This window comes from Micropterus salmoides, unplaced genomic scaffold (assembly GCF_014851395.1).
Source record: "Micropterus salmoides isolate LMB-PRFRI ecotype aquatic unplaced genomic scaffold, ASM1485139v1 Ms_hic_scaffold_1, whole genome shotgun sequence".
NCBI lineage: Eukaryota > Metazoa > Chordata > Actinopteri > Centrarchiformes > Centrarchidae > Micropterus > Micropterus salmoides.
Genome location: NW_024040040.1, coordinates 49,176,569 through 49,189,547, shown reverse-complemented (window position 1 = coordinate 49,189,547; position 12,979 = coordinate 49,176,569). Strand labels below are relative to the sequence as shown.

General features: G+C 41.5%; 1 protein-coding gene across 1 annotated transcript in view; it reads left to right on the top strand.

The window, feature by feature from the left end:
• drosha (drosha ribonuclease III) overlaps window positions 1–12,445 on the top strand; it is an 88,005-nt gene extending 75,560 nt beyond the window's left edge. The window contains 3 exon segments of the mRNA XM_038732045.1: window positions 891–983; window positions 1,941–1,987; window positions 11,371–12,445. Coding sequence (XP_038587973.1) covers window positions 891–983; window positions 1,941–1,987; window positions 11,371–11,501 — 271 coding nt within the window. The 3' untranslated portion in view covers window positions 11,502–12,445.
• Window positions 12,446–12,979: the final 534 nt, after the last annotated feature.

Genomic DNA, 12,979 nt, shown 5'->3' with positions numbered 1-12,979 from the left:
TTCCATTTCGTTTTGTGTTATTCTAGCAGCGTGATAATTCCAAGTGACACGCTCTCCCTGTTGAGATTTGGCTAAAACATGGCACACCAGAGTCTTATTTGCTCCACACATGCTATGTGCATCTTCATTTGTAAGTGAGAAAGGGGGCTGAATTATTGATAAGGTGTCATAAGTGACCACATTGCATTAAAAATGGATTGCTCTCCTGAAATAAGTAAATTGTCTGTGAATAATTTAGGTGACTCACAGCTTGGGTCTGAGATGTTTATGCAAATGTTAACATTTCAAACATCTCCCAAGTTTTGTCTGCTGTCTTGTTCAAATGTCCCTGCAGAAATGTAACAAAATTGACAGCTTGACTCCCCCCACCCCCTTTTAAATGAGGTACATCTGCAAATTAGTAGAGTGATATTCTCTTGTCATCCCTCTCGTGTTCTTGGTCCCTTTTTAGCTTATTCATTGTTTACCCTTCTAGCGCACCAAAGACTCGTGGGTCTCAAAGACTATTGTCATTCTTTTATTTCAATTCCTCTTCCAACATCTTTTTTTTTTTCTTTTTACCAAACACAGATCTTGGTATCTGAAGATGATGTGTGTGGGGAGATGGGGAGGCTTTAAAAGTTGTTTATATGTCCCTCAGATGGCTTCTGTGCACTCTCAAAGCACGCCACTGCATCAAAGCGCTATTCCCCTCCTCTCAACCTACCGCTTGAGATGCATTATATTTGTTCCAATTGAAAACTTGTTTTTTACCTCCCTTATTCTTGTTATTTCTTTGAAGGACAATGTCCCTGAGTGTCCTTGTACCTTTCCCCCAGGGTGTTATTATTATTATTTGTCAACTCTACCCTCCGCCTTCTCATCCCATATTTCTGTGTTTGAATTTGCAGGACCCTGCAGACAGTGGGGCCCTCACACGCCCGCACCTACACGGTCGCCGTGTATTTCAAAGGGGAGCGAATCGGCTGTGGCAAAGGCCCGAGGTGAGTAAGACAGTACAATATAACAGGCCCTCCACTTCTCGATGCACCGCTAATGGGCTCGAGAATAATGGCTGTGCTTTATTGATGGTGTTTATTATAGCAATTAAGCTCTTGTTGCCCTATTCTATCGGGAGAGACATTATGCAGAATGAAAATAAATCGATTCATTATTGATTTGACGTAAATTGTGTTATGGAAATATCACTTTGTGCAGTAGAAGAGTCTGTGACCAGACAACACTGCATCTAGGGATGCATTTAGATATACCTGGGATGTTGTTTTCAGAGCAAGACAGGGGTGTGTGTGTGTGTGTGTGTGTGTGTATGTGTTTTTGTGTGTGACTGCACACCTTTGTGTGCGATCACATTCATGCTTTTGTAAAGTAAAGAAAGTGAATCTCTGCGCGAAGGCCTTTTCAGGGTTGACGGGGTTGACAATAAAGCTGCAGCTGAGCCTGCGAGAAATGAAACCTAAATCCATCAAACATCTTTCACCCCCCTCCTGGAAATCCCAACCATAGCCCCCTACTTGAAAGCGCTCTCTCTTGCTCTAAGCTGGCGATAAGTTTGTCCCTTCCATAGGATCTTTGACAGCTTACTGTTTTTGTATTTACATGACTTAAGCTGCCAGCCACCTCTGCTGCTGGGCTATGATCACACAGCACATAATATATACTGAGGGACGGTGAATTGCAGGCGTAAATAGTGCCCAGCGCAGAGCCGCCAATAGGCTTACCTTTTTGAAATGTGTGCACTGTGTTACCTGGGATTGTTTGGCAAAAGGGCTTTTTCAAAACAAATATAAAGCACTTTTGATAATCCGCTCAATATTGGGCCTGTTTTTTTTTTTTGACAGAATTTCAAAAAAGGGACATTTTGAATATGCTAAAGACCTGTATTTTCCCGTCTTTCTTTGTCTCTCTCTCTCTGTCTCCTTTTTAAAATATTTCTAATCTAGTATCCAACAGGCGGAAATGGGAGCTGCGATGGATGCGCTCGAAAAATGTGAGTTTGGCAACCTGAACCCCTCCCCACCACACACACATACAGATATTTACACTTTAAGCCTTTCACGCGCTTTGCCTCAGTGTTGAATATTAGCCTTGGCTGTACAGTATGCAAGATGGCTGGCAGAGAGCTGTGGCCTGACCAGCCGGTTGGCTGCTACATATAGAACATTAGGCTGTTTGAAGTGCTAGCCCAGAGCACGGGCATGAGGCCTAGCCAGAGATGGAGAACCAATAAAATGAGGACAGGGGAAGCTAAGCATCCTTGACCATGTCGATCATCCTGACGGACCACAGGAAGTTTGTGTCGAGGGCCGTGCAAAGTTTGTATTTTTTTGTTGTGTTTTCGAGCCCTTGTACAGACCACGAGAGCGAGGCTTCACACTCTGAGCGACTCTCCTGTGCTCAGAGCTCCTCTTCAGATTTGAAGGAGTGTGGCTGATGCGTTCCCTACGCACTCCTTCACTCCTTGGCTGTTTTTCATCTTGTCATCAACCACCACTTAAAGAAAATAGGTAGTGGTTTTTAGGCATTTACAATGTTTCATTCACTGCCAAGTAAAAATACGATTACAGTGCTCTCGGAACATCCACAAGCCCTTTCCATCATCTCCTATTCGCCTCTTATACTCAATGCATATGTATGTGGATGCATAATATCATACATTACACTGAGTTTGTTGGAGTTGGTATGTTTTCAAGTGTAATTTGTGGACTGAACTCTCTTGCTATCCGTATGACCACCACATTAATCAAATGTACAATTTGTTCTTTACTCAACTAATTAGCTGGAGGTGAACACAAATGGCTTTGTTGGAACAGGCCTGTAGAACTTGGAAAGGGCAGGAAGGTCAAACTTTGATTTCATTTGGCTCATAAATGAGGCCTCCAGCCACTTGTGATTGATACTGTTTGTGCGCCCAAGCTTTAGCTTTTTATGAAACATTAGCACTAGGATGTTATTATTTAAAGCCGTTCTCTCAGTCTCCCTCTCTGTCTGCTTCTGGCTCCTTCTCTCCCTCACCTCCCTCCCTCCTTATCAGGGGGCGTAGTTCAGTGCACACACTCTCTCCTGGGTCTCCCTCTCTCCCTTAATTCCTCCCATTTCCTCTCCCTAGTGTACACCTCTGTCACCATGATTGATAGATGCTCATTGCTAGTAAATGAACATTTCCCCCCTCATAAATTGCTGTTTCATGTGAGTAGATTAGCAATGCCTTTTAAAAGGTCAGTTGATTTAAAATCATCTCTCCAAGTCTTCCTTCGGCACAGAATGCTTCTAGTTCTCCTTTGTTTGACTTTGTATTGTCATTTTATTTTAACCTGCCAATTTACAGCTCATCCATCAGCTTCGGCTTGAATGTACTCTTTTCTTTAACCTGTTGTGAGTGTGTTGATTATCTAATTTTAAGAAAATGGGTGAGAAACAAAAAACCAATTAAGCTGATCTTAACTTATTACCATTGTCAAAGTTCGTTCATAACTTTGACATTCATATTCTAAATCAACGTTTGAGTGCCGCGCAGCTTTCCTTCAAATGCAAGCACGTCGGCACTGTGCATTTCTGCTGCATTCACACAAAATCCAGTAAAAACCTCAATAGAAGCTTCAAATGTAAAAAACTAAAAAAAACAAAAACAAACTTTTGTCAAAAAAGATAACTCAATAACAAAAGTAGTCATTAGCTGAAGGTTGCACCGGGCTGAAGGAGCTCAACCAGGGAATTGTTGGCTGTGCTTGATCATATCTGTTCCAACATCCATCATTCACAGGTAGCACTCATTATTCAGATGTCAATGTTACTATGCAACGTAGTCAGATAATAACTTCTTCTCAATTCACTATTCATGTCTAAATGAATCGCTTCTGTGCAAGACATTTCAGATTCCAGTTATTCCATTGTTGGGCATCTTCTTTTTGAGATAAGTATGCAGCATCAGTCAGCAGGGTTCAGTCACGCTTTTGAAGGATGTGTGTGGATGAAGGATGGTCTCCTGACCATGAGCTTATATAATGAGGCTCAAGCTCATCTGCTGCAGAACTGCCTGACGCATAACTCCTATTGGAGCCGCATTGTCTCTTGTGTGATTGTCAAGGGCTTCGCTTCATTTGTTCCCATAGCAAGACTAATCAAGGACATTAGCCCTGGTGTCATGTAATTCGTCATTGATTGTCTTGTTGGCCCTCACTGCAGCATTGGCTACACCATTACTCCTCTTGTACAACAGCCCTACCTTGTGTTACACTCAGATCGAAAAACACCTCCCCACAACGTGTCAGGATTCATTTCCATGTTTTATTTAAGGCCTCCTCGAGTATCAGGAGCACTTTGAGCAGGATTAAACTTTTTGTTTCTGCTGCAGCGCTTTTCCTGGCAGACAGAATCCAGCGGTGTGGGAGAGGTGAGAGACGTGGTTGTGTTCAGTCAGACAGCTCAGAGCTCATTAAGGAGACCGGGCCCAATATTTGGTGTGTGCGCTGTCTGTAGCCGATCCGCTGGTGGCTCAGCTGATTCACATTTCATTATTTGATGGCCCACGTTTTGACAGTCTCCTGCCTGTATCTGTCAAGGCAGAATTAAATGTTAACCAAGGCCCAGACTGTGAGAAACATGAGTGCAAACAAATCGAGCTGAGAGCAGCCAGGTAGGGTAACGGAGCCGACTGAAGGAGTCGGTGGTGCAGAGTTCCTCAGGCCCTGAGGCTCCATGCACCATGCGCTGTTAGATCTAAGGCGACATCAAATATACATGGGAACGGCTTAACCATTTATCATTCATCCTTTCAGATAGTACTGTCTCTGTTTAAAGTCTCCAATCTCTCTCTAAGACTCAATCGCCTCCCCCTTTTTTTTTTTTTTACAGCTTCCTTGCAGCTGCTTGTTTCTCAAACAATGCAATATCTGTTGAATAAGAGAAGGAGCCTTGATCTGGCTAGTAGCTGGAAGGGGACTACATTTTTTCCCTCAGCTTTCTCTAAACCCCTTAATCTCTGGATAAATGCATTGGATGGATAGAGGCAAAGTAAAGTACAGTATGCACAATCTCTATTCATTTTTCTGGCTTGAGTCTTTTGTCTGCCCTTTGCCATGGCAGGGAAATCCCTTCATCAACACCGCTATACAGGCGCACTATTGGCTTGTTGACTGATGTGGTTCGCGTGAGCTCTGGGTGATAGACTCAGCCAGCACAGTCTATTGTGGAGTCATCTCACAGCCAGAGCTTAGTCTGAATAGTGAATGCCTAAGTGAAAGGACACTATATGTTCTTGTGTCCTTAAAAGAGGTGCTGATCCCTCATCACAGATTCCACATCCAGCTGCTGTGTGAGCGCGCATTTCAGCACTGCTGTCGGTGGGCACAACAGGCCGCGTTGTTGCCGAGCCCGCAACTGCCTCGCTGCTGCGAAAAACCGCTACACCCCGAATCTCAAGACAGCAGCCTCCGTCCTTGAGAGGAATTACTGCGTTGTCGATAAACAAAACACATGAGCCGAGCTAAGTGCGTTAACGCCTCAACCAAAGGTAATCAGTATGCAGAATGTGCCGTTTCTCAAAGGTGCTTTTCTCCTGAACTGAGATTCACAGCTGCCAGCACATACTTGTGTTGGGCATCGCAAATATGTCTTTGAGATGCCCAACGTAGACTGAAATGAATTCTTTAGCAACCCTATTTTTTGACGCCTGTCCTTGTGGTGCATGTTAAACAATGGAAATGGCCAAAGTCCCCCCCCCCCCCCGCCTTCTCCAGTCATCTCCCAGGGAAAAATGCTGGTGATTTCCATATTTTAACTGCAATATGTAGTTTTCTCTCCAAGGCTCACCAAGTGTTCCTTACTCACCGAAAGCATATTGAAATAGACTGTGTGTTTCTGTGTGTACCCATGCATGTGTGTGTCACAGAATAATTTTCTTTCTCAGCGTATTCTTTCTTCAGGATTTATTTTTCGTCATTTGATCCGTCTGCTTTTTAATAGGATATTGTAGTTCTCTTGCACTTTTCCTCTCTGTTGCCATAATGACGACTGAAGAGTGTTGCAAGAGGAAGAATACAGACAGGTGACAAATGAAAGGAAAAACCTGAATAAATGAGTGGAGAAACATAACGAATGCAGATGCTTCTACACAGGTGCACTGCATGGTACAATTAAGCAATTACCATCCAATCATGCTCTGTGGCATGTATAAAAATGCTGAGCAGGCCCTGCTGATTTTGATTTTTTATCAGTATGGAAAAAGGTCTAAGTGACTTTGAAAGAGGGGTAATTGTTGGGACACACAGATGGCAGGAGCTTCAGTCGCAAAGGCTGCTCAACTGGCAAGTGTTTGAACCTCAAGTCTGGCATTTTGGCCGTAGCCATCTTGTTTTTTTGCAACCAGGCATCAGAAGTGACAAAGGCGCCGGTCAAATGTCCACAGTGCAGTGGACGCGAGTTGCCTCTAGCCTGATTGACAAGTCACTACCATGGCAACCTGTCAATCACAAGAAAGCCACGCCTTAAAGCATACGCTTCTTTATTATCTATTTTCCTCTAAATGGGACCATAATTTACAACATGACCATCATGCTGTGTCGAAGAAGGCTTGCAACTAGACATTGAGACTAGTGTTGTAATACTCGAGACCGATCTTGGTCTTAAGACCAGTCTTAGAACCACTTTTTGATGGTCTTGGTCTCGCCGGACTTGACCGCCCTTGTGCTCGGTCTTTTCTCGGTCTCGGACATTGAGGACTCTGGATTTTATTTCAAGACCACCTTTGGGAATATCAATAAATTGCTTTAGCATTGTCTGAGTTGTTAACATCGTAACTTTGATTGGATGTAAAACGTATTGCTTCAAATGCAACCAATTACCCTAAATAATAATGTGTTGTTACCAATAACGACTGTCACCCCTCCTCGCGATAGTAAACATGGAATAGGAGTGTTGAATGAGGATGCTTACATTGATTTCAGCTCTTAGTATTTGTATGTGGGTGTTTTAATGGGAATGTAGATCTTTCAGATCACTTTGAGAAGTACCTATGATCTCGTTCCACATTTTATTGCGTGCCATGCAATGCAGGGAACTGGTCTTGGTCTTGACTTGGTCTCGGTTTAGGTGGTCTTGACTACAACACTAATTGAGACCATAAGTTTATCAGGAAGGTGTTTACTGAGGGAATAAATCAAGTGGGAAGTAGGGTCATTTTACCATTAAGTCTAATCCAGTCTAACTACTGTTTGAAACCAGTGGAGTCGCCCCCTGCTGACCCTTAGAAAGAATGTATGTTTAGGGCTCTTCTCAGACCCTGAGGTTCCCGCTTGGTTTCAACAGAAACAGGTGACTAAAGTGACATCTTCATTTATATGTATGGGAAAGACGTTGGTAAAAATAAGTGCACATTTGATGACTGTGAAGCTTGTGTATTAGTGCTATATGTAAAGTAAAACAGAAGTCCAACTTTTTCACAGGTAAAAATATCAAAGCAGGAAGGGATCAGACTGTCAGTAAGAACATTCCATGAACAATTGCATAGAGAGAGATATTATATTAGGGTTGCTTTGCATAAACCCCTCGTTACAAAGATGACTGCACATTTGGAGTTCAGTGGTGCAAAAGCCATAGGCACTGGTCTGCAGAGATGTGGGGGAAAAAGTGATATGGTCAGATGAGTCATCCTTCACCATATTCTGGGTGAGTGCACCAAGAGAACGGGACACGCCCGGATGCTTGACCCTCTAGAGAGAGGGGATCTGTTGGCTCTGTTATGCGGTGGGGGTGCATTTTGCAGGCATGATTTGGGTCCACTTGTGCCCTTATAGGGAACGGTCACTGCAAATCAGTACAAAGTTGTTGTGAGTGATCACCTTTATCCTAAGATGAAAAATATCTATCCTGATGGGAGTCACTTCTACCAGGATGATAGTCTGATGATAGAGACATGCGGAGTCAATGCAAAGGTGCATTAAAGCAGTGGTGGCCCATCACCTTACTAAGACACTTTATGTTGCTTTAATTTGTCACTCATCTCTACATGCTTTTCATTCATTCACAAGTCAAACACATATGTGAATTGCAGTTTTTGTCTGTGTTTCCTCTTTCATAGGAGGAACTCATGCAGCACTCACTCTACAGACAGCTAAAATACTACTCTGCCTTTAGTTGTACACAACCAATTCCTCTTGCCATTCATTTGAAGAATGTGTTGTTATTGGGTACTGACTGAGGCCATATACTGTGTTCACACATGCTTACACATTCCTAGAGCTCAAGGTGACTAACGTGTGTGTTTTCTGTGCGACTAACAGTTTAAAATCGAAAATGGTTCATTTAAAATGACACAAAGCACTGAAAAGGAGCAAATCTTCACATTGAAGTAGCTGGAATAGAACATGTCTTGCATTCCTAACTTGATAAATTACTTAAATGATAATTTTCAAAATTGTCAAACAATTCAGTCATTTAACAGAGGAAACACACAAAAAAGGTTTTAACTGTGCTCTTTAACAGACCTTCGATTTAGTCATTCTTTAAATAAACTGTTTGTGAGTGATGAGTTTTCAAACAACTGATTTGCTAAGAGCTTAGAGAGAAGGTTAAGCACAATCCAGATGCATAATGTGTCGCTCCAACATGTGAGAACCATTTTTACTTCTGCTCCTGTGGTGTGTTTCTCCAGCTGTGGATATGGGTCTACAGCAGTGGGACAGCAGCCGTTTCCAGAAAACACAAAATCCACACCAGATAGTTGAATAGTTGGCTCAAACCCTAAGGTGCTATATTATCAGCTGTAAGTCCGCTGTCTGGACAATAGTAATAATTAAATTTTCACATTTATCAGAGGATAATATACACTATCTGCCCATGATACAGCGCAGGCCCTAAGTATTTAGACAGTGACACATTTCCTGTTGTTTTGGCTCCATACTGCAGCACATTGGATTTAAAAAGGAAACAATGTGTGAGGTAAAGTGCCGACTCTCAGCTTTAAGGGCAACTAAACCCAAACAGCAATAACAGAGCTTTATCAGGAAAGAGTAAAGTGTCTGTGGGTCATAGACATCAGCAGACATTAACAATCAAATTTGATGAATTATTAGTCCAAAATATTGTTTTAAAACTAATGTATTGAAGAGCTACAATTCTTCCATTGTCAAATTAAACCAGAATGTCTGTGGTCTTACCTTACCGCTTATTTCAAACTCTGAAGTGCAGAGGCAAAATAATGATGAATAACTGTTCAAACACACATTAAGGTACAGTAAGTATAATAAATCACAGAACAGAAAGGCCACGCAAAAAAGATCTATTGAGGTACAGAACATTGCGAGTCCATCACAGACTGACTTTAAAAATTCAATGGGAAAAGTTATTGAAAGACTGATTTTTAATTTGTTCAGCTTTGCATGGTCATGGTCAGCGACCGGAAAAACTGCACAGTCAAATTTGTGCCTCGGCGAGTTGACACAATCCACCTGGCATCTGTCATGCGTGCTGTTTTAAATTGAAGTGTGCAGTGGGTAGACCCAGTAATATAAACACTTAATAGAAAATTACCTAAGCTGTGAATATTAAAATTGTTAACTACCTGGTGGGTCATCGGGCTGAACTGAGTACCAGCTGTCATGGCTAAAAACTACAGCCGGTCGTCGCTTTCCAGTGAAATCCAGGTATTTTGAATTTCTCACTTAAGACAAAGGATTAAATGTTCTTTGTGGGTTGGGTGATTCTCCTACATTTTAACTAGAGCTGAAATGATTAGTTGATTGAAAGAGAAATAAGTAATTTGTTGGTTGTTGATTAATCATTCCAGTCATTTTTGAAGCAAAAATAGTGAAAAGATGGTGCCAAACATTCTCTACATCCAGCTTTTCAAAGGAGAGGATGTTAAATATCTCTGTTAATTATCACTTTAAATTGATTATCTTTGGGTTTTGGACAGTTGGTTGAACAAACGAAGACATTTGCAGATGTCACCTTGAACTCTCAGAACTTGTGATGGGCAATCTACACAATTTTCTTAAATATTAAACAGAATAAACGATCAGAATGGATCAGCTGAAAACATTATCAAAACAGCAAAAATAATTGTTAGTAGATTTACAGAATTCTAGTATTTTTTTTCCGGCAAAACAACAAAAAATCTCTGGTTTATCAGATTTGCCATTTTTGTTGTTAGTCTGTGATTGTAAGTTGACTATCTCTGGTTTTGGGACACTTGGTCGGACAAAACAAGATGTTTGAATATGTCAGCTTGGGCTTTGGGGAATTTTAATGGGCATTTTTCACTATCTTCTACGTTGAAGATTAATGTAGACAATAATCAGCAGACCTATTGATAATTGTTAGTTGCAGCCCCAGGTATAACCTTAATAACAGCTCTAGAGAGCTATTAAATTGTCCGAAATATTTTTTTTTTTTTTTGACATTTTGGAGAAATTTGAGGTTTTCACAGGACTGTGACACAGTTTGGAAGTGGCTTGACATGCAGTACCACCAATGACCACCAGGACCTGGCTTAACAGAAATTGTTTAAGGGATTCAGTCAAAAATATTTTAAGTAATTTTCTGCCACATTAAGGCCTCAATAACTAAGTTGTCTCTTGATTGAGATTTCAAAACAAGTTTAGGTGCATTTCTGTGTTTTCATTCCACCTTCCACTTCCTCAGCCCTTGAATCCACCCAGGCTCACTCTGTATCTGCCCAAATTTTGGTTATGTGGTTCCAGCCAAGTTGGCGGTGTGCAGAAAACCCAGAAGGCTTTGGAAGCTAATGGCTGATGTAGCCAGTGCCACAAACTGGTTGACAACAGGTAGTAGCATTTGTCGGCTATAAAAAGAAGTCCGGCAGTGCAGTCTGTCAACAGCAGTTTTTTAAAGTGAGTTTTTAAATCGCAATGAGACGAATAAAAAAAGATCATCTGTGCTCCAACTGCAGGAGGAGCAAGTTCTTTTGTTATTTTGGTCTATATGTTAACATCCTATCAGCATGTATCTGTTTTTGTTTTATTTTCCCTGCTGTCACACAACTTTGCCATCTTATTACAGATCTCATTTAGAAATGTTCACTTGTAATTATGCTATCAGATCTCATAGTCATTGTGCTGAAACCAAACAAGGCCTGTCTAATTTCTTGTTGCTTCATCATTATTAATGAAATAACAAGATGGGGGCAATTTAATCGCAATACTGCCTGCAGCATTTTCACTCATTTGACCAAAGTGACAACATGACAGTTGCTATGAAATCTATAGTCGGTGCAATTTGAGCCCTAAATTGCTGTCTTCGCCAGTTGTAAAGTGACCTTGTCTGTTCACACCCCTGCCTGTGTCTCTCTCTCTCTCTATCTGTTCTCCTTGGTCAACTTCTCTCTGTTTCCTGCTCTGCCTCTCCCTGTACCAGATAACTTCCCACAGATGGCTCATCAGAAGCGCTTCATCGAGCGGAAATACAGACAGGAGCTGAAGGAGATGAGACGAGAGCGGGAGCGGCAGGAGAAGGAGACCGACGAGGTGGAGGAATGCAGGAAGTGACGGCACCAATCAAGACCCGCATCCACATTAAGGAGCTCTCTCTGCAAATGTGGCAGCTGTCCAGGCAAGCGTTGACAAGATAGAGATGCCACTAGTTGATTGCGAGGCTGCGATAGTTTAGCAGCGACGAGTGACTGTTGTTCTACATTCTACATGAACATCGATGGGACACAAGTGGGGATTAGCTGGGTTGCCATAACGCTTTAATGTGTCTTTTAGATTTTGTCCACGATTTTCAAAGTTGAAGTTGGACAGAAGGCAAACAGAATTAGAAATCATGTTTTATGCTGTTTAGTATTGTAGCACTGTCAACGTGGCCTTTTGTTGTTGAATCATTAAATATTGAGTTGCCTAACTTTTCAACCAGGAGCAATGGTGTATGTCATGCTAAATAAACCATCAAAGCTAGTATTGTAAATAAAGTTTCAGATTCTGTCATAAATCAGATTATTTGGCATTTACTGTAATCCTCACCTGCTTTGCTAAGAGGCCTAAGCCAGAAAAGGGGTTGAGTCAATTATATTCAATCACTACAATGTCACCATCTGTCTCACATCTGCCACTCATCCTCGAATAATCAAAATGTGATTATTTTTTTTTTTTTCTCCCCGTCTCTCTTTTTTCAACCTCTCTCCAAATCCGATTGGCAGATTTTAATTATAGATTGTCTTAACTTAACAATTTCCTCAGCTCAGTAGCCTCTGGATCCAGCTATTTAGCAACGGCCGTCATATGAATTACTATCTAACATGTAGAGTTGGGTCTTTTATGCTGAGATTTATTGTTGATGATATATACATACCTGTGAGGATGGTAAATGTCATGCATGCTAGCCCGTGGCTACCATCACATTTCAGATAAAAGTTCAATTATCCTCCACGACCAGAGGAAAAAAGGGAGAGTTTTCCACTAGAGCTGCTATGTAAATAAACCTGTCAAATTATTAACCTTCCATTTGATTATTATTATTATTTTGTATTTTTTTGGAAGAGTACCTCACAAAGGAAATAGAGTGTCTGATTTTAAAGATGTTTAATCGTGTCATATAAATATTCAGTACAAAATATCACATTTTACAAAGCAGATTGATGAATGGCCAATGATGTAGGGTCCCTTACACTACCACAACCTCTCAAATAGTTTCTACATCAACAAAACTCGACTGCTCAATCACATTGTCACCAACATAATATACCGTAGTAGAGGTGAGCCCCGAGGCCGACCATGTCTACACATCAACAATCACAGATCTATTGTATCTGGAGAAAGAAGACATCAGCGTCACCATGTAGTTGCCTCAACTTAATAAAAAAAAAATACGCTGAGGCGGTGCGGCACGTTACGATGTGCGACATGTTCTGTTATCTTAGCTGAGCATGGCGCCAATGCTTGGAGGCAATTATACTCTCCATAGGAAAACATAAGCACGTCTTCGTAATGGCGACACGCTGACACTCTGTATGAAGACAGAAAATAGT